We start from the raw sequence: 24663 nt of genomic DNA on the forward strand, positions 1-24663 counted from the left end.
ATAATAATGACTGTAAAGACTCATGCACTGCCAGTGTGTCCACAGTGAGCTCGTGCCATACAAAATCACGTGCGCAAATATTATTAGAAATCGATACCCAGACATTTAAAGCTGATAAACATCACTAATTGAGATTTGAGAAGTGCAAACACGAACTCGTGCAGTAAAAAAAAAAAAAACTCGTGCACTGAGGTCTTCCGCCGGAATTGGTCGCCTGAGGGGGAGGGCGTTGAAACCGGAAGTCATCTCGCCGGTGGGCGGGGTTTGTTGTGCCACGTTGATGGACAGCAGTGGGGACGTGGAATCGTGTCCACCCTGCAGCCGGGACGAGTCTCTCACAAATTTATCGCACAAACCCACGGATTTCCTTGAGTTATTCTAGTCCCTCTGTCTAACGCGCGTGTCTGTGTGTGGATGAGTCTGAGCGCGACCGCCGGAAACACGACAAGAGAAGGTAAACACTTTTAAAACCCTCTGTTGATCACTGCATTAGCCTCTGCTACATCATTTCCTCTTTAAATGGACATTGCGTCTACAGATTACACATTTCATTCACTAAAACGTGTCTGTTCCGACCTTCTTGTCTCTTTTTATGTAAAACAGAGCTTTGTTATGAAATTCTGATTCATCTAAAACCATCCAGCTTCTTGCAAACTGTGTAGCTGTAGGTAATATCTCCTAAATTATTAAGCAGCAGGATGTTATCAGTTTTTTTAGTAATGAATGTCCCTACCGCATAAGAATATTTAATGTATATTTTCATTATATTTAGGAGATATACTGTAAGTTTCAATTGGAAAATCTTTACATTGGGTTAAACAATCTTCTGAACAGAGCAAGCCTCATTACTTTGCCTTACCTAGACATCGACTGTAAATGTGACAAGTTACTAAAACAATTATAACATGGCCAATACATATCAGTGCATAACATGTGCATCTTTTTAGGATGAAGCTAAAAGAAATCAACCGAACGGCTATCCAGGCCTGGAGTCCAGCGCAGCAGCACCCCATCTATCTGGCAGCAGGTAACTCCAGACACGTCCAAACACTTCCTATCCTGCCCCGAAGACATTTCACTTGCGCAAACTATTTACAGGATCATAACATTGCTTAATAGATTTGTAGTTAATGAACAGTCTGATATGATTAAGAAAAATTCATATGAAACATGAAATAATTCCGTTCCCGTGGCTCAGTGGTAGAGCATTGTGTTAAAAAGGTTGTGCAAAAGGTTGTGGGTTCAATTCCCAGGGAACACCTCTACTATTTATTTAAAATATATATATATAGCCTGAATGCACTGTAAGTCGCTTTGGATAAAAGCGCCTGCTAAATGCATAAATCTAAATGTAAACAATTACTAATTAATCATATGTAATGGTTTTATAGTTATTAACACTTTATGTGTTTTTTTCAGTACTTTTAAATACGTTTTCTGAACTGGCTCATGAATCAGTCTAAATGATTCATTAGTGAATCAAGTTTGAATTTCATTCTTAAAAATAATCACAAGCTACTGGAAATAGGTCAGAAGTCTGGGGGAAAAGTCTAATTATAGACCTCAGTCGGGTTGGGCAGCATAATGAATGTAATGCGGGTGAAAATGAGTCTGTGTGGGACAAACGTAGTCTTCGTAATGGTATACACTTTATAAAGGTGCTAGATCCCGTGATCTTCACAGCTCACAACTTTCAACTTTTTTTTTTTGTCTACTGAAGGTTTTGTATGTTGTTGTTAATTAACAGTACAATACATTGAGCTCACTGTGCTTTAGTCACTCATACAGCATCGTGTTCATTTCTGTTAGGTATTAAATATGGCGCTAGCCTGCCTAGCATCTGTTTGGTTTAATGTGTGTGGTTGATGAATGTGTGTTCAGGTACGTCGGCCCAGCAGCTCGATGCCACCTTCAGCACCAGTGCATCTCTGGAGATCTTTGAACTGGATCTGGCTGATCCCTCTTTAGCCATGAAGTCATGCGGCTCTCTGTCCTCTCCACACAGGTACTGCGTTTTGCTCACTTTATGTGCTGATGATTTCCAACTATCTCATCCAAATGACCAGCGAACAAATGACAGCATTGATGACAGTGCATTGTTTCTTCAGCAGCAGTATTATGCATCACGGCAGAGGTTTTCTTTAGCTTTCTGATGCATTAGCATGGGAGTTTAATTCCTAAAATAAATAAATATAATGTTGCAGTTTCTATTACAGGGTCTTTTGCTGTCATCTTGTACTTGGTGAGTGTTCATTTTCAGTAACCTTGCTCTTCTCTCTCTAGATACCACAAACTAGTCTGGGGTCCACATGGCATTGAAGACCAGAGTTCGCCATCAGGTGTCCTCATCGCTGGAGGTGAGAATGGAGACATCATCCTGTACGACGCCTCCAAAATCATCGCTGGAGACAGTGAAGTCATCATTTCCCAGAGCGAGAAACACACGGGACCAGTGAGAGCTCTCGACGTCAACTCGTTTCAGGTTATTAACCAAACCAAGTTCCTATTCTACGTTCAGTTTGTGCAAGAACTGTTTTTTTTCCATGACAGTAATATTTTTTTTCTTTAGACAAACCTTGTGGCCTCTGGGGGAAATGAGTCAGAAATCTACATCTGGGATCTGAACAACTTCAGCTCCCCAATGACGCCAGGACCCAAAACTCAGGTACAGATCTCATGTGCACTCCAGCAGGGGTTTTAGGTTTGTTCTTCTCATAAACGTTGGACAGATGCATCTTCCTTGCAGTCTCAGTAATAGTGTTTCTATGGGACTGCATCGCTGTAAAATTGCTTGTAGTTACAACAGTGGCTCTCAACCAAGCATGGCACAAGATGATTTAAAATAAGATGAAACAATCACTAAAACTCAAGACATTTCATGTTTAAATGCACACCTTCAACAACCTTTTTTTTTTTTTTTTTGAAGAACCAGGGTTCCTATGCTTTGGAAAACCAAGATAAATGATGAAGCCTGGTTAAAAAAATGGATTATTAGATATGGAAAGTAAATCAACAAAATCTTGACAATGAAGAACATTTAGCTCTTAAAACTTCAGGAATTCTAAAACTGACTTCAGTTACTTATTTTAATGAATGGACAGAGAATATTGAATATTGTTGTGAACCATGGGGGTCCTTCAAGGCAGAATGGTTGAGAGCAAATGTGCTTTTCTAAGCAGTCAGATTTTTGCCTGGTGTATGCAACGCCTGCTAAAAGAGTCCTATAGGGTTGCATAGAAAAGAGAGCGCACATATATCTAGAGGCTGGAATCTTGTCCTGGGACAGTAAGTAACTGCCCATCACCCTGTCTAGTTTTGATTTTGTTGTTGCTTTTAGCCCCTGGAGGACATCAGCTGTGTTGCGTGGAACAGACAGGTGCAGCACATCCTGGCCTCGGCCAGTCCCAGCGGAAAAGCTTCAGTCTGGGATCTGAGGAAGAACGACCTGATCATCAAAGTCAGCGATCACAGCAACAGGGTTTGTGCAGTCATACCGCTTTGCCTTGATTTAACTTTTCCTGATAATAAAGTAATTTGGTGTACTTCACTAATGACAACATATCATTTTACTAGGGCTGTTGAGTTAATGCGTACGTTTAATTAATTGGTTACGAAGAAATAACACAAAATAATTATTAATGCAGTTAATTAATTATAATGCAGTTAATTAATGCAGACTTACATGGGTCATCTTACATTTGATACAGTTGATTGTGGGCACAATGTTGTCTGTTTTAGCTGGATTATCAACAAAAATATTACTGATAAAGCAAGTGCAGAACTGTAATGCGTCTCTGAGCAGCACCCAGAGGTGATTCGTTTCTGAATGTATCTGTGTTTTGAATGAATCGGGTGAACCTTGATTCAGTGACCCATTCATACAGAGTTCAGACTCAGCTGTTTGAACGAATCAATCAATCAATGATTTACACATTAAGATATTGTTGTCTGAAGACCAGGTACTTCAGAACCATGTCGGTACTAAAAAAATAAAATAAATATATTAATCAAATCAAATCTCCTTATGGACCAGTATCTGTAAATGGTAACCCGCAAAAGTTGGTTGAAATCTGAATCCTGCATGTTCTGCGCGTCTCTGTGTGAATGAATGAATGGTTTGTTTACTACATAGACTGAAGCGCGTGACACTTGCAGTAATTTCAGCATCTGCCGTATCAATGAGGACATACATACAGAAACAACATCAACAGAACTGTTCTGAGTCACTTCACAAGCTTTTTACCATTTCATTTGAGTAAATCCCAGTGTCAATTTAAAGGTATTCACGTCAACCCGTCAAAATTAGTTCATTTTTACATAAAGGCATTGTGTTAGTAATATTACTATTATTTAGTAAAATGTATGTGATACTGCTACTACTGTTGAAAAAATTTATAAAACTTTATTTTTTTAAGAAATAAATAACACTATTTCTTCCATGTTTTCATAGCAAATCCCCTTTTTTTAACCACAAAGACAAATTCAATTTGTGTGAAACTTGTTTACTGTTATATAACTTGTAGAAAAACTTTAAACACAATTGTGAATAAGTATAAAGAATGGCATCGGTTTTATTTTTAGTGATACATTTTTTTTTGTGTGTGTGTTTTGCTTCAGTACTGAAATTGGTACTGAGAACCGTGGATTTCCCTGGTATCCGTACCGAATACTGAAATTTTGGTACCCTGAAAACACTATATTTAGACATTTACCACTACCACCTACTGGCAATTTTACTTTCTTATTTAGATCATAATTTTATATATAAAAAAGTGCATATTTCAGTATATATAAAAAAAAAGAAAAAAAAGAAGAAAGACTATTAAAGGGATAATTCACCCCATAAAATTAAAATTCTGTCATTCACTCCCAAGCATGTTGTAATGTTCCATAATTAAGCCATTGTAGCTTTGAGGTTCTCATTTAACCCAGTAATGGGTCACTTCTCCGACAAGTTTGATGTGTGATTAATTTGCAGTTAATTAATCACCACATTGTGAAATTAATTTGATTTAAAATTGAATCGCTTGACAACTTTATTTGCCATAGTACTGCAAGGATATGCTTGTGTGTTGAGGTAGATTGTAGTGATTGTGTCAATATTACCGTCTGTTGCAGAATACCATGTTATTGTCCATGATGCATGTGATTTTGAAGGAGTTTGTGTTGTGGTTCAGATGCATTGCTCTGGTCTGGCCTGGAACCCGGAGGTGGCCACTCAGCTGGTTCTGGCGTCTGAAGACGACCGAATGCCCGTCATCCAAATGTGGGACCTGCGCTTTGCCACCTCTCCTCTCAAAGTGCTGGAGAGCCACACGAGGTAGATCAAATCATCAGCAGATACTCTTACCCTCCTGGAGTCTTCCCGTGTCCTCATCGGTGTCTGTGTGTGTGCTTTCAGAGGTGTCCTGGCCATCGCCTGGAGTGAAGCAGATCCAGAGCTGCTCCTGAGCTGTGGGAAAGATAACCGGATCCTGTGCTGGAACCCCAACACGGCTGAGGTGAGAGATCAGTCGTATGATGAACACTTGAGGTGCCACCAAACCTTCATGGGGTGTAACCTGTGATGCCTTTTCAATCAGGTCCTGTATGAGCTGCCTACCAGTACTCAGTGGTGTTTTGACATCCAGTGGTGTCCCAGAAACCCAGCTGTGCTGTCTGCTGCTGCCTTTGATGGCCACATCAGCATCTACTCCATCATGGGAGGAAGCAATGACAACGCCAGTTCTTTACAGGCTGAACAGGTACAGACGAACTCCCAATACAAGCCAGCTTTCTCACGAGCTTGATCTGCTCACAGTTGCTCCTGGTGTTCTTTGGCTCAACAGTTAAGTAGTTCATTTGGAAATATGGATCCCTTTGGTACGGGGAAGACTCTGCCACCTTTACAGCTGCCTCAGACCGCCCCGTCCCAGAGCACCGTCACGCCTCTCAAGAAACCCCCCAAATGGATCCGCAGACCAGTTGGAGCGTCTTTCGCTGTAAGCGATCACAGATTTGGCATTGTACAGTTTAGAAACCCTAAACATGGTGTGCTTGTTCTTAACCAGCTTTTGTCTTTTTGTGAGCAGTTTGGTGGAAAACTAGTCACTCTGGACAACATCAAGCCATCGGCCCAACAGCCCCAGCAGACTGCCGCCCATGTGGTTCATATCAGTCAGGTTGTGACCGAAACCGATTTCCTTGATCGATCAAATCGACTTCAGGAGACGCTCACTGCAGGGAATTTCCTTGAGTACTGCCAAACCAAGACTGAAGCTGCTCAGAGCGAATTTGAGAAGACCGTTTGGTCTTTTCTGAAGGTGGGACACTAGATTAGATAATAAGCTGTCATACTTGAATGAAGTTGTAATCAATAGATGTATGTGCCCAGGTGAACTTTGAAGAAGATGCACGAGGGAAATATCTGGAGCTTTTGGGATACAAGAAGGAAGAGCTCGCCTTAAAGGTATTTCTGTGTGTCCACAGTGTTTGTAGTGTGAAAATCTGCTTCTTTGTGTCTTCGAGTATAGGACTTGATTAGTTTTGCTTGTGGTTTTCAGATTACATCAGCGTTAGAAAGCAACTGCAAATCTGATGAGGCCGATGTGGTAAGTGTGTTTTAGCACAAACGGTTAAACCTTTCTGTTTTGGACGTGTTCAGGCAACCTCTGCATTCAGTTTTAACCTGTTTCACTTTGCAGTGGGTTTTTGAGAACCAAACAGGAAGATGCTTGGTTGGTTCTTATGCTTGAATTCGTTATAGAAAACAAGACAGAAAAAAAAAATTTTTTTTGCTTCCCTCTAAGCAAAGGGAAGTGAAAATAAACTTCTTCTTTTTGAGGAGACGATACTTGCACCGTAAAAACACTGTAAAAACCTTTTTTTCTAATCAATAAACCAAAAAAGTGGAATAAATAGTTGAACTGACGACTACCTCGAAATCAACTTCTTGAACTCTTTCATTGAAATCTTTCAATGCATGATTTGCAAATCCATTTTTTTCTTCTAAGACACTCATTGTATAAGCCTGAGCATTATGTCTCCTAGCAAACTGATAAAAGCTTGCACACTGACTCCTAGAAGTTGTTTAGTAGCCAGACAGCCAATCAGAAACAGTAAAAATAGTATATTTTGCCTAAAACTCTGATGACCATGCTGAATCACGTCCATAAATGGCACAGCACTGGCTAACACAATTGTGGTATTTGTACTTAAAGTACACTAAAAACAGCAATGCTAATGGCCAGCAGTGCCACTTCATATACACCTAGCAAGCAGACTGCATGGGGCACCGTCATGTCTCCTTTGGGGCACCAAATGGCCATTTTTATTTCAGCACGCTGATAATGTTATGTGAAGAACTACTGAATGCACCTTTGACATCACTGTAACTGTGTCTCATTTGTCAGCTGAATACGTCATTGAGGCTTGTTCGTTTCAGAAAAGCAGTAATTTACAGTAATTGCAACTCACAAAGAATAAAGCCGCGTCTTCTATAGACAATGCAATGGTTTTAATATGACAAAAACATCCATATAGAAATCTGTAAACCAGTGACCGGTTTCAATGCAGTGAGACAAAAAAAAAAGAAATCTCTAATACTTCTAATGTATTTTATTAGCTTTTCATGTTACCATCACTTTATCTGTGCAATCATTTTGTTCGCCTAATTTCCTTCCTGACTGTGGTGTGTGAAGCTTTCACTCGTACCTGCTGTCAAACCTCCCCATCATCCCACTCCTGCTCCCGTGTCGAACCCTGTGGCCGACGCTGTTTCTAAGCCTCAATTAGTCCTTGTATCTGAAGACACTGCTATGGCGGCTCAGCCTCAGCTCAAGCCAAAATATTTACTTGTTCTCATATTTACATGTGTTTTTTTTTCGTATCAAGGTTGAGAAGAAAAGCCCTGTAGAGGAGGAAGCAGAAGCACCTGACACAGAGACATCTGACCTAGATGAGGTTCCTTTTGAAGACGAAGAACCTGCTGTTGATGAGACGTCCAACACAGAAGAGACTCCAGCTCCTGCATCAGACGCCATTAACCTCAAAGTTAGCCAGGGCAAGTTTCTGACCGATATAACCCAAGTTGATTGATCAATAAAGATTGGGAGTCAAATTCTTCTAAAGGAACTTGAGTTTTGCTAATGATTCTATGCTTGCTTTTTGCTTCAGATATTGATGGGCTGATCACACAAGCTCTGCTGACTGGCGATTATGAAGCCGCGGTTAACCTCTGTCTGCATGATAACCGAATGGCTGACAGCATCATCCTGGCTATTGCTGGTGGTCCTGAGCTTCTGGCAAAGACTCAGAAGAAATACTTCAGCAAAACGCAGAGCAAGATCTCTAAGGTGTGGACATGTAGTATTACAGTAAACATGCTTCTAATGTTTTGTTTTACTGTGTCTTCTGTTAGAGGTGTTATTATAAATGAGAGAGTCTTGGTCCAAAGATAAAAAAAAAGGACAGCTAAGAACCAGTCCCATTTCCTTTTTCATATTTATAGATTTAATATAATATTTATGCAGATGTTCAAACACATGGAATGCTTTGCTTTAATAATGATGTTCAATTGAGTCTCTCAGATGTGTTTTAAGTGTTTAATATTGTAAGGAACTTCAGTAGTTGATGTCTTCACAGTTACGCTAACAGCTCTAATGTCGGATCTCATTGTGTTTTAGCTCATTAGTGCTGTGGTGATGAAGGACTGGTTGGACATTTTGGAGACCTGTGACCTGCAGAACTGGATGGAAGCTCTGGCTGCAGTAATGACTTACGCAAAGCCAGAGGAGTTCTCCTCGCTATGTGGTGAGTCGAGTGTCCAGAATCTCTTCTACAGGTGCATATAACACTGGGTTATATATTGAATATTTGAATATGTTCTCAATGATTTTGTTGGCTATTATATATTGAATAATTATACATGTCAGGGCTCAGCAGTAAGGATCACCTGAGGGTCGGGGCCAGGTCAGAAAGAAATCTTATATTGGATCTGTGCATTTGGTCTTAAAGTGACAGCAGCCTAATAAACCTGCTGCTCTCTGTGTCATTAATAACACATAGAACAAAGATAAGGGAGAATTAGTCGATTCATATGATTGAATAACTGTAACACACTATAATTTATACAGCGAAGACCATGCAGTTTGTCTACTGTTAGACCTACCAGAAAAAAAAAAAAAATGTTTATCTGTTCTTATTTATTACTGGCTTTTTATTTGTATTTAATAATGTTTAAACTTTATATTTGTTAGTCTAGTATTTTTTTGTCGTGCTATTGAAATTGGGATTGAGAATCGCCATCTAAAGTTTTGGTGTCATAATAGCTGATGTATTAGAAAGGTAACACGGATCAAAAACAAAGAAAAATTAACTTTTTTTCATTTTATTGATTATATATTAAGCCATTTCAGAGCAAATACATTAAAATCTGATTATTTATAGTGAATGTTGTCAAGTTTGAAAAGATATTACAATGTATATTTTTGCTTGTTAGGTTGTCCAGCCCTGTTTTCGATTACTCCACAAATATTTTCAAGGGTAGTGTGTGATTGTGTGGTTCTCTCCTCAGGTCTGCTGGGCTCCAGGCTGGAGGCCGCTGGGGACGCGGCGCTGCAGGCTCAGGCCTGTCTCTGCTACATCTGCGCAGGCACCGTAGAGCAGCTGGTGGCCCACTGGGTCAAAGCTCAGGACTCCTGCGGCCCGCTGGCACTGCAGGTGAGACGGGATCCAGCAGCCCACTGCTCAAAGACCAGCTTTTATTGAGCTTGCTTGTTTTTGCATGTGTGTGAACACGGTATGAAGTCTGTTGTGATGTGTGTTTGTAGGAGCTGGTTGAGAAGGTGGTGGTCCTGCAGAGAGCTGTGCTGAGAGCTCAGGGTGGTGTTTCTGATATGGGCGCACTGCTGGCAGAGAAGATGAATCAGTACGCCAGTCTGCTGGCATCACAGGGCAGCTTACACACCGCCATATCCTACCTGCCCACCAACACTCAACAGGTGACCGTCAGAAGCTGTGTAGATGGTCACACGAGAGAAGGCTTCCCTGATAGTTAACTACTATTGCTTTTGCTAATGACTTGTAACTCTATATCGAATTATAATGACCTCAATTACACCTGGTTTTTCTCAATAGTGGTCAGCACTAAAAACAGAGTAAACGTGGTCTAAAATGGTCCGATTGCACATGTGGCTGCATTTGGAGGAAAAATATGAATGCATCCTGATGCATCCTGGATAGCAAGGCAATGCACATCTTGCATTACATGCAGTAATTTTATTAAAACAAGGGTTTCTACTTTTGCTGGTTAGGTCAGTGTTGTTATAAACTATAACCTAAATATTAGATAGAAAAATACTATTTATGGAGTGCTGCCTTGGTAACTAACTGTAATTAAGTAAGTTGAAGTACTGAAATCACTCAAATTGATTTATATGATATAAAAAAATCTAAAAATCTAAGTTATATAGCTAAAAACAAATAGTAAAAAAAATAAAACATGTAAAAATAACTAAAAGTTAAACTGAAAAAAAAAATGAAAAAAAATGAAATAAAAGCTAATTTCGAATATAAATAAACATTACAGTAGTATATAAATAAATGATCGGAAAATGCACTGGGTATGTATTTAAAATCTGTCACAATCCATTATAAAATGAATCAGTGTTGCTGGATTGAAATGTGCTTTTAAGAGGCTATTAAGTTTCCTGAAGAATTATAATTTGGACTGTGTTTGTGATCTTAGTTCTGCAACTCAGTCATGAGAACTGTAAGATTTAGAAAGTTTGATTCATTTCCATGAATCAGTTCAAACTGACAGCTTAACTTGATCTACTTAAAACTCATCTATTGATATGCATTAAAAATCATTCAATGTTTTGGGTGCTGAAAGTTTTAAACCATTTAAATGGTAAAATAATAAAACTTATATAATTTTGTTAAACAAGTTATTAATTATAAACAGGGCTTTTGGAGTACTCTACATGCATTTTGCACTAGAAATGTTTATAATAATCTGTTTATTAGTTATTAAATTAAATTGAATGACAACCATGATCAGAAATCCTGACATTTTTTAATAGTCAAATAGAAAACAGTCTCTCATGTGCTATGGGCACTGTTTGTTGTTATTTGCTATTTTAGTAGTGTTTGTAGGTTTTAATGTCAGTGTTTGTGTGTAGGTTTCTGTGCAGCAGTTGCGTGATCGTTTGAGCAGAGCTCTGGGTCAGCAGCAGCAGTCTGGAGCCGCAGGGACTGGGACGCTTCCCGCCGCTGTACCAGAGCACACATACACACAACCTCAACCTCCACAGGTCCCCGCGCAGCCCGCTGCACCTCCTCAGTATTACCAGCAGGTACCAGAGACACTCACACCCGGCGGGCACATTATTTGACTCGTTAGTGGCCCCCAGCGGCCGATACCAGTGTGTGTTTGTGTTTGTGTTGTGTTCAGGGTAGATCCGCCACTACTGTCACATCCTGGAGTAACCAAACCCCTACAGCTCTGCCCAGTGTCCCTCACCCGCTGGTGCCTGCCGCTGACCCGCAGGTACAGACCCACAGATCTGTGCCACGCTGCTCACACTGACCGATGCAGACCGCAGACCTGCGGAGTCTCTAACCGCTCATTACGCTACAGCCCTGCCGTTCAAAAGAAGGCATTTATGCTCAAGGCTGCATTTATTTGATCAAAAATTGAGAAACAACAACAACAACAATAATCCTATGCAATATTACATTAAAGCAACATTTTAAATAATGGGTTTCTATTTTTATAAACTGTAATTTATTCCTGTGATGCACAGCTGTATTTTCAGCAATTCCTCCAGTCTTCAGTGTCACATGATCTTCAGTAATCATTCTAATATGCTGATTTATTATCAAAGTTTTTGCTGCTTATTTTTATTAGTTTGGGAATATGCGATATAATTTCAGGATTCTTTGATGAATAAAAAAAGTTAAAAAGAACAGCATTTATAATTAAATAATATACTGTCCCAAATTTTTGAACAGTACTGTATACCGTCACAAAAGATTTATATTTTAATTGAATTCGGTTCTTTTCAACTTTCTAAATCTTGAAAAAAGTATCATGGGTTAAAAAAAAAAAATATGAAGCAGCACAACTTACTGTTTAGATAATAATCAGAAATATTTCTTAAGTCAGCATATCAGAATGATTTCTGGAGATCATGTGACACTGAAGTAATGATGCTGGAAATACAAATTTGATCACAGGAATAAATTACATTTGACAAGTTATTCTAGAAAAGTTATTCTGAATTATAATAATATTTCACAATATTAATGTTCTTAGTCAAATAAATGCAGTGTTGGTGAAGAAGAAGAGACTTCTTTCAAAAACATTTAAGAAATCTTACCAAGCCCAAACATTTGCACGATCGTGTAGCAGGGATGGTAAGATTCAAACTTTCCACATCACCATAAAAGTTATTGATTAAAAAAAGTGTGCATTGGAGACAAGTTGGCGATTGTATCGGGATCCATCATTTCAAACATATTTGCATCGGTAAAAAATGATTTAATTATATATAATCTTTAGTAGATGTGCTGTACTTTTATTATTTAGAAAGTGACCCATAGTTTGTGACATATTATATATGTAGATTGATTTCTCCTGAGAGTCAAAGAGAAGATAGATTAACATGGCAGAACTAGAGCTGCATCTTCCAACAAATAATTACAATGAACCAAAGAAATAAAATAACTATCTGTACAATATTAAATTTAGCATCATATTTTTTGCATTGAATTGCATTGTTGAATTGAAATCTGATCTCACTGCATCGTAATGGGGTGAATCGTATCACACGGATAGCTGTTTCGTATCTTTACTGTATCATATCATTGGCTGTGCATCATGACGCGTATCACATCGGCCTCGGTTACAGAGATGCACATCCCTATAGTGTAGTATAATATTATATATAAAACAATGTTTTGCATCCCAACGTTTTGCAAATTTATAGTGTTGGTGACAGGCTAGGGGTTGAACGACTTTTGATTTTATGTGATGAAAGTCGAGTCTAATGACGTCATTAATGAGCAAATAATTGTAATAACTCTAATATCTTGTTCACAGCTATGACACAGCGCTGCCCACATGGCAATTGCTCCTATAACAGATAATTTTTTTATCAGTTCTTTTGTCTTTGGGTCGTTATTTCTCACAGATTTCTGCTCGTTCTAAATCAGATACAGATAAAGTAGCACAGTAAAGATTACATATATATGAATGCATTAGTGAGCAGTCTTGGGAGGGTTACTTTAAAAATGTATTCCGTTACAGTTACTTATTACTTCATAAAAAAAGTAATCCGTAACATAATCCAAGTACCACAATATGAAAGCAATGTAACTGATTACTTTTGGATTACTTCAAGGTCAAATATTATTTTTTAAAAACAACAACAATTATTAAGAATTTCACAGCCCTGAATTAATCTATATGTAAAGGACTATACAGACATCTAGTGCATGGTATTGGTATTACAGATTATTTAGTTTTATTTTGAAGAAAATATAAGAGAATTTTAAGGAAATGTTTCTTCAAAAGGAAAATAGAGAATACAAATATTTTTTTTCTCTCTTTGCAAATATAAAACAAATTTTTAAAAGTGCTAATGCTTCTTTAGGTTGGATGTCGAATCCTTCGATGAAGAAAGTGTTTTCATTGCTGGAAGGCACAGTTTGCACTGTACAACGTTGTTTGCATTTTCTTCTTTTTAAACAAAATAGCAGCGGAATTTGCATGAAATGAAAGCGTTTTTATATAACGAGTATATCGTTTAGCAGCAGTGATTCAATCTGCGTCTGAGGAGATTGTAGACAGCTGTTATTTGCGCATGCACCAGCGGGTGGCACACGTGACTCGCATGAGTCATTAATCAAGCTGCGCTTAAAATAGTGTTATTATGCCAAAATACTGATTTATTTAGTTTTAAATGAAACCATTGTTATCCTGATAGTATTCCCCCCTTTTTCAAAATGTAACTATAATTTACTTACTACGTTTTTTTACGTAACTGTAACGGATTACAGTTACTGGATTTTTGTATCCTGATTACGTAACGCCGTTACATGTATTCCGTTACTCCCCAACCCTGTTAGTGAGAGCGATTGCGTGTGTGAATTAATTCTACCTGGCAGCGTTTTTCTACTAGTAGTGAAGTCCTGGGATTTAGTTAAGAGAGATATGCTTGAACTTTTCAGGTACCAAGCTTTTATTGAGAAATCACAGAACAGCGTTGACAATACTTTTCTGCGCTGAATGATTCTATGTGATCTGTGAGTGATGTACACGCTACTGTCTGTAGCCTATGTGTGTGCGTTAGATTAGAAACGGAGCATAAATGTGGAAGTCCTTCAAAGATTTCTTATCCTGTTGCGCCCTCTATAGGACCAGAAACTAGTCAACATCAAGTTTAAAGCGTCATGGCAGAGCATTGAAGTCGATCAGTCAGTGTAACCCCTAAGGCAGGCTGGATCACGCTTCTTCCTCTCATCATGTAACATGTCAGAAGTCATTCTAAACCCATTTCTGTCTCTTGTGTCCTCAGATGGAGTCCACAACTCCAGCCTTTGGTCTTCAGTCTCCAGTGAGTGCGTCCGTCCCTGCCTCCACTCCATTTATGTATTCCCAGCAGTACCAGAGTAAGTGTGCAATCACAGAAATCATGACTGCATTCTCAATTCTTACCACCAAACATTAGAAAACTCTCACTAAATGAGCTTAAAGGTGATGCTACAATGCTTTCTCCTATCTCAGCTACATACATGTAAAATGCAATAAATACATTTGTCGAAATTTTAATTAAAATTAAGTCTCTGAGACTAGTATGTCCTGTGAATGATGGCTTTTGTTCAGAATGTGAAAAATTTCATTTTTCAGTTTTGACAGTTGACAAGTCAGCCCTCCGTCTGCTGAGTTTCTGAAGAGTGTCCATGTTTTGGCGCTGTGGTTCTTTCAAAATAGGGATGGGTATCGATTCAGATATTCCAGATTGATTTGATTTCGATTCACAAGCTCTCAAATCGATGCGACTTTCTATACTCGATTCTCGATTCAACTCAATGAATATAGATTTAATACAAATACTATATTTATAAAAAAGAACAGTGAAAATAAGTTTACAAGTGGGTAATTAATAAAAAGAAATTAAGAGTCACAAACCTCTATGATATATGTATATTTGATTTTAGGTACACTTGGTTACATTAAAACAGAACCCATCTCTAATTTTCAAATGCATACAATTATGTTAAATACGTACAATACAATTTTGATGGAAGTTAAAAAATGTATGCTGGAAAAAGTCAGAACGGTTGCATCACTTGATCAAACAGGATCAAGTTATTTAATTTTTAAGATAAAATAATCATACAATTTTACTAAATTTGCTTAACATTGAGGCTACAAGCCTATGAACAATGTAGTACAAATAATACTGGCTTATTGGTAATAGTTCACCCAAAAATGAAAAATGAGGTCATCATTTATGTATGTATTAGTTATCATGTATAATCTTTTTTTTTTCTTCTGCTGAAAAAAAAAAGAGAAGGTTTTTTTGAAGAAGATGGGGAACCAATCTTTTTCGGTCTCAAAATGACGTTTTTTTTTTTTTTCAATGTTATGGAAGTCAACAGAAAAAAGAAATTCATACACGATGAATACATTCAGATTTGTAGTATTACTACAGCATTTGACCTCTGCATTACAAATCACGCAAACAGACAAACAGATTTGTTCTTGTCACAACACTATCGTCGTCATCGATTTGCGAAATCTAAAACGCTTCCATATTTCTGACTTTTTATGTGAAGGTGGCATCAACGTCGACAAAGAACCTGAAACAATTTTAAGCACTGAATGAATGAATGAATGACAGGTTCGCCTCTCGCTCCTTGGTAACATCGCACAAGGCAAATAAGAGGGTGGCATCTAGTGGAAAAGACTAGTAATTAGAGTTACGTTAATCTTGCATTCAATGTTGCAGAAATAAATATGAAAAAAAAAAAAGATTCGTGGCCTTTGAGAATCGATTTTGAATTGACCACATTTTTAAAAAAGATTAATCGAAAAATATATATATTTTTTTTACCCAGCCCTATTTCAAAACATCACTGGATTTGTGTTGGCCCTATATCGGTTTACCAGTTTTTTTGTTTTTACCAAATCTTTTTTGGCATTATAACATAATAACAACATAACCTTTTTATTATATTAAGTATTGAACGGGATTTGAGGGAATAAAATATATATATATATATATATATATAAAAATCTCGTTAAATACTTAATATAATAAAAATGATTATTATGTTATTAAAAAAGGGAAAAAAATGTTTTTGAGTAATGCATTTGAACTATTTGAAACTAATAATTTAAACCACCCCCACCCGCCAAAATAAATAAAATAAAACTTACATTCCTCATCATATCACTGCAGAAAACCGCTTGGTTTATGACTTATGTCTAGTCACATTCAATTGCCAATTACTTTAAAAATGGTGACAACTGACCAAGTTGAATTGCTAGATATTATTGGGAAGATTGTGCCGTGGTGATGCAGTTGGTCTTTGAATGCAGTCCCTGAACTGGTACTCTGCTACTGACCGATGGCTGACCAGTGACTTGCTAGCTGTATCCAAAATTGCATACTGAGCAGTTACTTTGCACTCATTAAAAAAGTACATTCTGTTTAAGGGTGCAACAGTAAGTAGTGCAGAAATGACGGACTTCACCTGCAATGCATGAATGTTTGTGTGGATGCTGGCTGCTGTAAAATCTTTGCATGAACTTTTTGCTCAGTATGTATTGAGATGTATGTTAAAGGGATAGTTCACCCAAAAATGCAAATTACCCCATAATTCAGGCATCTTCAGTGTATATTACTTTCTTCTTTCAGACGAATCCAATGGGAGTTTTATTTCCAAGCTTTAAATGGCTTTAATTTTTTTTATGTCAAAAGTCCAAAAGAAGTCCAATAAAGTGCATCCATCCATAATGAAAAGTGCCTCACATGGCCCCAGGGGGTGAATAAAAGCCTCCTGAAGATAATCAATGCATTTATGTAAGAAACATATCCATATTTAAAATGTTACATCCACCTTTCTGTAGCTTCCGCTAACTGCTAACAGTAAATTTCATTTTTTAGGTGTACTATCCCTTTCACTGAAGCGGTTTATTAATGCACACTCATAACTGTGGCTGTAATGTGAAATGACTAACCACATATGCCTGTTGTCTCCTCTCCTCATGAACTTCAGACTATCCCCCCGTTCAGCAGTTCATACCTGCCGCCGGGACTCCTGGCATCTATCAGCCTCTTCCGTACTCTTCTTCTATGGCCTCTCCTCTTCCTCCTCCACCCTCTTCATCCTCCTCTGCTGCCGCTGCTGTCTATCCTCCACAGTTCATGCATCCTGCCTCCTCTCAGCCGGCAGCTCCTCCTGTGATCTCTGGGCCTCCTCAGGGAGGTCAGCCTTTCTCTCCTCCTCCTCTCTCTTCTGGCATGTCTTTCCAGCACGGCGGGCCCGGGTCGCCCACGGCTTATCTTCCTCCTCCTCCAGTCGCCAGAGCTCCAGGTACTCAGACTGAACCCGCACTGATCCCAGCCTCCCAGAGAACAGGTCCGCACTGTGCACGAGATCCCAGACATAGAAGCTGTATCTGAAATTCATCAAGTGTTTCTATACTATTATATATATATATATATATATATATATATATATATATATATATTTATATATGCTATAATATATGTATATATATATATATATATATATATATATATTAGGGGTGTAACGATACGCGTATTCGTATTGAACCGTTCGGTACGAGGCTTTCGGTTCGGTACGCGGTACGCATTATGTACCGAACAGTTTGTTGGACTAATTAATTATATTTGAAAAAAAAAAAGAGAAATATAATGATATGCGTTCAACAAGGTAGCCCAATAACCCAAACGACGTAACAGGCAACGCCCCTGACACCCCCGAAGAAGAAAGAAACACCAACTTATAGTTATATGTTTATGTTAGGCTACTCAGTCAGGCGCTCGCTCACTCAGTACGCGCTGAGTGAGCGAGCAGTTCGTGTATGGTATGCGGTGGCCAGTGCGTTTAATAGGCCAGAAATAGAAGATCCAATAACCAACAGGGAACTTACAGGGAATCCAAAGTGCATCCAAACACCAGACCTGTTGGTTATTGGAGGATCTTCTATTTCTGGTCTGTTAAATGCATTAGACACTTTGCAACGAGCCTTCAGCGCATGCCGAGTGAGCGAGCGCCTTAGGGGCCGTTCACATATCGCGCCTAAAAACGCGTGGAAAACGCTAGGCGCATCTTTCTCCTCGTCTGTCTTTGCTAAGCAACAATGACGTGCTCTCTCCATGAAGACGCGGAAATTTCAGCAAAGGATAAATGGATTTGCAGCTCTAAAAAAAATTGCTTGCAGTAGCTCTGTTACTAAATCTATTTCAAAATTGCAATCCATATACAACTATGATCAGCTGTTCCTTCATCTTGGCTGAGCTTTCAACGTTGTTACGGGAAAGGATGAAGCTGATTGGTTGGTTCTTGTCACATGACCCGCGGTGCGCTTGCGGCATTCTGAAAAGTTGAGATGTTTTTACATTTTGCTGTATCTAAAACGTACCGAACCGAACCGTGACATCAGTGTATCGTATCGAACCGAACCGTGAATTTTGTGAACCGTTACACCCCTAATATATATATATATATATATATATATATAGACACACTACAGCAAATCAGAATGATTTCTGAAGGATCATGTGACACTGAAGACTGGAATCATGATGCTGAATATTCAGCTTTGATCCCAGATATAAATTACATTTGTAACAGATATTCACATAGACACAGTTATTTTAAATTGTAATATTTCACAATATTGGTGTTTTTGGCTGTTTGCAGGGCTATTTTTGAACTAGTAAAGACAAAAAGGTGATTAAAAAGTGGTGATCAGTTGAGTTGAATTATCACCAGTTTATTGTGCATTCTTTTCTAAAATCGAAGTCATAATCTAAAATCTTCATGTTGCTTAAAATAAATGTTGATGGACACATCATGCGTCAGCTATTTTATATATTTGCAGGAGGATTAAATCAAGACTTGGCCTGGTCTTTGGAAGGTGAATTTATGAAGGGACTTATAACAATCTAACGTGGAGGACTGTTATTGTCCATCTTGATTATTATTAATAAATAATTGCACAAATCAGTAAGATTCACTAGACTTTTGCAAAGTGATTTTGTTTTCTGAAGTAATCCTAAAATGCACAATCCCTTATTTAGATATATAATAATCAAGTATTGGCTGAAAATATATTCAAGGATGTAAGCGATCATTTTGCTCTGCATTTGCATGATAAATGTCACTGTGGCGTTATTAACTTATGATTGAAAATTACTCAATTTAATTATTGTATTTTGTTAGTTGTCCAATATAATTGATTGTTTTCTTGCGTTCAACTGTGCATGCAGAATAAATCTTTAACTGTCAGGTCCTGCCATTGTTGTGATTAAGAACCTACTTCAACCGGTGTGATGTAATGTTCAATAACAGTTTAGACTAACGTCCGCCTGGCATTAACCCTCTCAGAGGTCCAGCAGACTGTGCAGTTCCACCAATTGAAATCCAAAATGAGATGATCTCTTCTGTGTCTCTGCAGGACCTCAGAATGGCTGGAACGATCCTCCAACACTCAACAGAGCACTCAAAAAGAAGAAAGTGAGATGGAAAATCGTCTGCTTGCTCGTAATCTACGTGGATTAGGCTTGTTTTCCTGATTTCATCCTGTGTTTTCGGTCTCTAGGTTCCAGAAAACTTTACTCCTCCAGCACCCATTACAGCACCCATCATGGCCCCTCTAGGAGACCCTCAGGTCCCTGCCGGCCAAACCATGCAGACCCTTCAATCACAAAAACAGGGTCCAGATCAGCCTGTGGGCCCAGCCACCTTCAACCCCATCCAGCAGCAGCCACTGGGACCCCCGGGCAGAAACCCCAGCATGCCTCAGGGCAACATGGAAGGGGCACCTGGAGCACCGATTGGAGATCTCATAAAGGTGTTAGTTTATGTACAATAACAAAACGTATAAAAACTTTTAATGATAACTGTTTGTTGGAGGCATGTTAGTGGTTGTATGCTTTGAGGTTTACTATGTTCTGTGGTCTCTCTCAGCCACTTCAGTCCATACCAACTGAGAAGATCACCAAGAAGCCCATCCCTGAGGAGCACGTTGTTCTGAAGACCACTTTTGAGGGACTGATCCAGAAATGCTTGGCTGCCGCTTCAGATCCGGTTTGTTTGCAGTGGAATGACAATAATAAAGCAAACGCTTATTTCATTATTTCTTGCTCTCGCAAAGCTACAGATTTTATTTTGATCAAATTGTAGCATCCTAGGGTCCTATTTCTCATGTCATTTCTATATCCTGTGTCCCTAACTATAAAATACATGCAATTTGTTGTATTTGCATGACTGTTCAATTAGGGCTGGATATTGACATAGGTGGCACAAATCCATTTGATTCCGATTCATTCGCTCTTAATTTAATTCCCATCTGAATTCATTAGTGATTCATTTGGATATATATCAAGTTTAATGCACATCAAGAAAAATCTCAGCTACAGCTGGAAAAGCTGTCAGTTGATATTTTACTATAATAAAAGTTTAAAATACCCACAGTCTAAATTATTAAATTAAACCGTGATTTATTTTTATCAACACTCAGACAAAAACTGATGTAAACTATATTTTTTACTTCTTAAAGATATAATTCTATTTCTACTGTAATTGGTTGTTGAAATATAAACATTTAAATGCTGACTTGCTTTCGTGACAGAATCAGTCAAGCATACATTAATCATGACATCATTAACAGGTTAAGTTAAATATAATAAGTATGTAATACAGTGCATATATTTAGCTAAATGAGTTACATTTTGTAGTTAACATATGAGCTATGGATACTGGCTTTCCTGAGTTAAATATAATGATATGTGACATTTGTTTACAAATATTTCACATTATCTATTGACTAAAGATTCTAAAGTTCAGAGATTAATTTTAGGAAAACAATCCTATTTATTCAAACCAATAAATGTCCAGCATTCAAGTTACCACCCATAGTAAATATTACTACTACTAAAAAATCTTTTGCATCTTCTGTCAGTATCCTGTTTCAAATTGTTCCAAGCATTCCTACTAAATAAGTTTTTTCCCCCTTCATCCTAACAGCAAACCAAGAGGAAGTTGGATGATGCTCATAAGAGGCTTGAGTATCTCTATGACAAGCTGAGAGAACAAACAGTGAGTGTTTTACCGGTCACTTTCGTGTAATCCAGTGATAATACCACAGTAAACAAAGTCTCCAAATACCGCTGGTGTATAAATACTGTATTTTGCAATGGTTTGGGTGAGACACAAACCAACTCCGACCCGTTTTCTTGTCTCCAGCTGTCTCCAGCTATTATCAGTGGTCTGCACAGTATGGCCCGCAGCATCGAGAGTCGCTGCTACACCGACGGACTCAACATCCACACACACATCGTGAGCAGCAGCAACTTCAGCGAGACGTCTGCCTTCATGCCCGTCCTGAAGGTGGTGCTGACACAGGCCAACAAACTGGCTGTTTGATATCCATCTGTAACACACACAAACCAACAAGTATTCTCAACCCCTCAAGCCATCTTTCCAGGACCAGATGTGCATATACTTTGCCAGTCTTAACCGATCTGGTTTACAGCAATGTTTTTGTTTGTTTATTTTTTTTGTCACATGTATTTTAATGTTATTACATATTTGTAATCATGACAGAGCAGAGTGCAATAGGGTTTCCCCCTTTTATGTCCCAAGTTTAATGGTCAATTAGATTCATAAAATGAAATGCTTTTTAGTGAACAAATAGCAGCAAGCTAATCGTGTCCAGTCCACCGTGCATCATTCTTAATTTATGCTATTCATTTGGCATTATTATTTCGATTTTTAAGATATCTGATGTTTACGATTATCGCAGCTCCTCTGAATTTCTGTTTATTTTCTAGCAATCCTCTTCGATTTACGTTATGCCATCATTTCTGCAGATGATGTTTGGATATGGAAACAAGGTAACAGGATAAAATAGTTACAATTAATTTCTATTTGAACAGTTTATTTGATTTTAGTATTTGGCATTCATGCAATTGGAAATTTGGGATTAAATCTTGACGTGTGTTTGTTTCATAATTATGCCGACTGTCTTTATTGTACATCACTAAATGTTTTAGACATCTTTTCAGATAATGGTAATGGGATTCTCCTTTTGAAACAAAGGGGGAAATGAAACCGGATCCGATTTGGTAAAAAAAGAAAAAAAAGAAAAAAGGGAATTTTGTTTTTATAATTTTTTTTTTTTTTTAATCACAGTCTGTCTGCTTCGATAAATTTTGCATATGGCTGCACAAAGGTTTGGAGGCTTGCTCTAAAAAGTTTTTTTATGCAATCTGTGTTCTGTTTCAATAATTGAGATTGTACTGTAAATCTGATGATGACTGTTTTGCAGTTTTATTAAAAACAAATTGAGACAGCTGGCTGGCTTCTTTTTACAGATGCACCGTGTATTCTGACACCTTTCCATCAGAACCTGCATTAATTGCTTGAGCAGTTTGAGCTACAGCTCATCTGTTGGATCGGAGCACATGGGCCAGCCTTCGCTCCCCATGTGCATACACGAGCTTTAACTGGCTGGTTCACTCTGGAACCACTGTTGATAGATACTGAGCACTGTTATTCTCTTCACCTGTCAGTGGTCATAATGTAATGCCTGATTTGTGTATATGTACTGTGTATACATATATGTGTATGTGAACACCACACAATAAATTTATATCAAATATTAAAAGAACAATTCATCCAAATATTAACTTTTGTTCCTAAGCATGATAGGAAACCATAATTGAAAAACGCACATAAAAGTCACACAGGATTAGAATGCATCTTAATAAAAACAAAGCATGGTATATCAGTAAAAGTATATACAGTAATGCGTTACATTAATAACTGCACACAAACAAAATATCCAAACAGGTTTACAGAACAAAAGTTTTCTGGAACCACAACCTTCTGTGTTTTATACAGCTAACTATAAATAAAAACATGAATGAATGAATTTACTTTACATTTATATCCTAAAAAAAACGAGAGCGTTCCTGGATGTCCTTGGAAGCTGTTTTATTTTATTTTATATATAGTACTTTAAAACAACAATGACAATGCTGTTACAGATGACAATATTAATGTTTTGTATGATCTTTTCAATGAATGCACAAGCTAGATCTAGAGATAAGTTCACAGAAACAATTATTACATTTCAAAAGAGCTTAAATTAAGCTTGAATTACTCTTAGATACACTTATTAAAGAATAAATGGTCAAATATGGTATTCTAATGTGAATAAGTGCCCGTTAAATCATTTTTGAATCAACATCAACTTACATTTACAATGCAAAATACATGCCAATATGAGACCTTTTTGTTCTTTTTTTTTTTTTTTACCTGTAAATGACTTAAATCGGCATGGAATAATAAAAAAGCATTTATTCACCAAACCACCAGCATGTTGTTATAATTTCCTACAGAAATCTGTTTTATTCAGAGGAATAATCACCCTTGTTTTTCCTCTCTGCATCCAATAGCTGCTACATGCCAGATTTGCGCAGGTCCCATTGACCCGCCTGATCTTCACCCGTTCTGTATCACCTGCCTGGGCCTCGCCCACGTGGAGGCAGCACTCACGGACGACACATGCACCCACTGCGCCGAGCTGCCAGTGTGTGCTCTCAGAGCCAGGAGAGAAGTGGCTTGGGCAACAGCAGGGGTGAGGCCCATTGCCACAAGGCGAGCAGCCGGTGGGCCCTCCCCTGCCCGAAGAAGAGTTCAACGCTGTCAACTTCGCAGACGATAGCTTTCACCCCTCACACAGTCGCAAACTTTGTCACCTTCAGAGCTGGTGAGGAAGACGATGTCGCTCTCGGTGTTGGAAAAGGATTGGGTGTCTCAGTCGGACTGCCTCGACCAAGAGGGCCCTGCAGACCTCAAGGAGGAGCTCGTCAGGGTTGTCGGCAAGGCAGTCACGGAGCTGGACCTCGCTTGGAACGCACCTGACAAGCCTGTGAAAAGTAAGCTGGACTCCTGGTTCCTCCAGTTGAACCACTGCCAGGCCGCATCGAGGAGAAGACTAATGACTTGACCGTTCTCCAAAAGACAACCATTCACACCTTGCACAAGGAGGGCAAGTCACAAAAGGTAATTTCAAAAGAGGCTGGCTGTTCACAGAGCTCTGTGTCCAAGCACATTAATAGAGAGGCGAAGGGAAGGAAAAGATGTGGTAGAAAAAAAAGTGTACATGCAATAGGGATAACCGCACTTTGAAGAGGATTGTAACAAGACACATTCAAAAATGTGGGGGAGATTCACAAAGAGTGGACTGCAGCTGGAGTCAATGCTTCAAAAACAACTATGCACAGACGCATGCAAGACATGGGTTTCAGCTGTCGCATTCCTTGTGTCAAGCCACTCATGAACAACAGACAACGTCAGAAGCATCCCGCTTCAAAAAACAACTGGACGCTGAGTGATCCAAAGTTATGT

General features: G+C 38.4%; 1 protein-coding gene across 7 annotated transcripts; it reads left to right on the forward strand.

Annotated features, from left to right (window-relative positions):
- The first annotated feature begins 250 nt into the window (after positions 1-250).
- On the forward strand, positions 251-22603 carry LOC113054003 (protein transport protein Sec31A-like). Of its 7 annotated transcripts, none has more exons than XM_026219206.1 (28): positions 252-454; positions 948-1027; positions 1882-2005; positions 2284-2482; positions 2570-2665; positions 3338-3478; positions 5178-5320; positions 5402-5501; positions 5583-5744; positions 5829-5981; positions 6072-6302; positions 6374-6448; positions 6543-6590; positions 7873-8041; positions 8155-8333; positions 8664-8790; positions 9554-9699; positions 9810-9980; positions 11163-11336; positions 11435-11530; positions 14562-14655; positions 17272-17634; positions 19127-19162; positions 19703-19761; positions 19847-20098; positions 20215-20334; positions 21274-21345; positions 21493-22603. In XM_026219206.1, exons 2-28 carry the CDS (start codon positions 949-951, stop codon positions 21670-21672), a joined length of 3789 nt encoding a protein of 1262 aa, XP_026074991.1. In that variant the 5' UTR covers positions 252-454; position 948; the 3' UTR covers positions 21673-22603. The 7 variants fall into 7 exon arrangements, with proteins under 7 accessions (XP_026074995.1, XP_026074991.1, XP_026074993.1 ...); XM_026219208.1 differs by having other exon boundaries at positions 17272-17589; XM_026219210.1 differs by lacking the exon at positions 11435-11530 and having other exon boundaries at positions 251-454.
- Positions 22604-24663: the final 2060 nt, after the last annotated feature.

Source organism: Carassius auratus, chromosome 35 (genome assembly GCF_003368295.1).
Source record: "Carassius auratus strain Wakin chromosome 35, ASM336829v1, whole genome shotgun sequence".
NCBI classification, from domain to species: domain Eukaryota; kingdom Metazoa; phylum Chordata; class Actinopteri; order Cypriniformes; family Cyprinidae; genus Carassius; species Carassius auratus.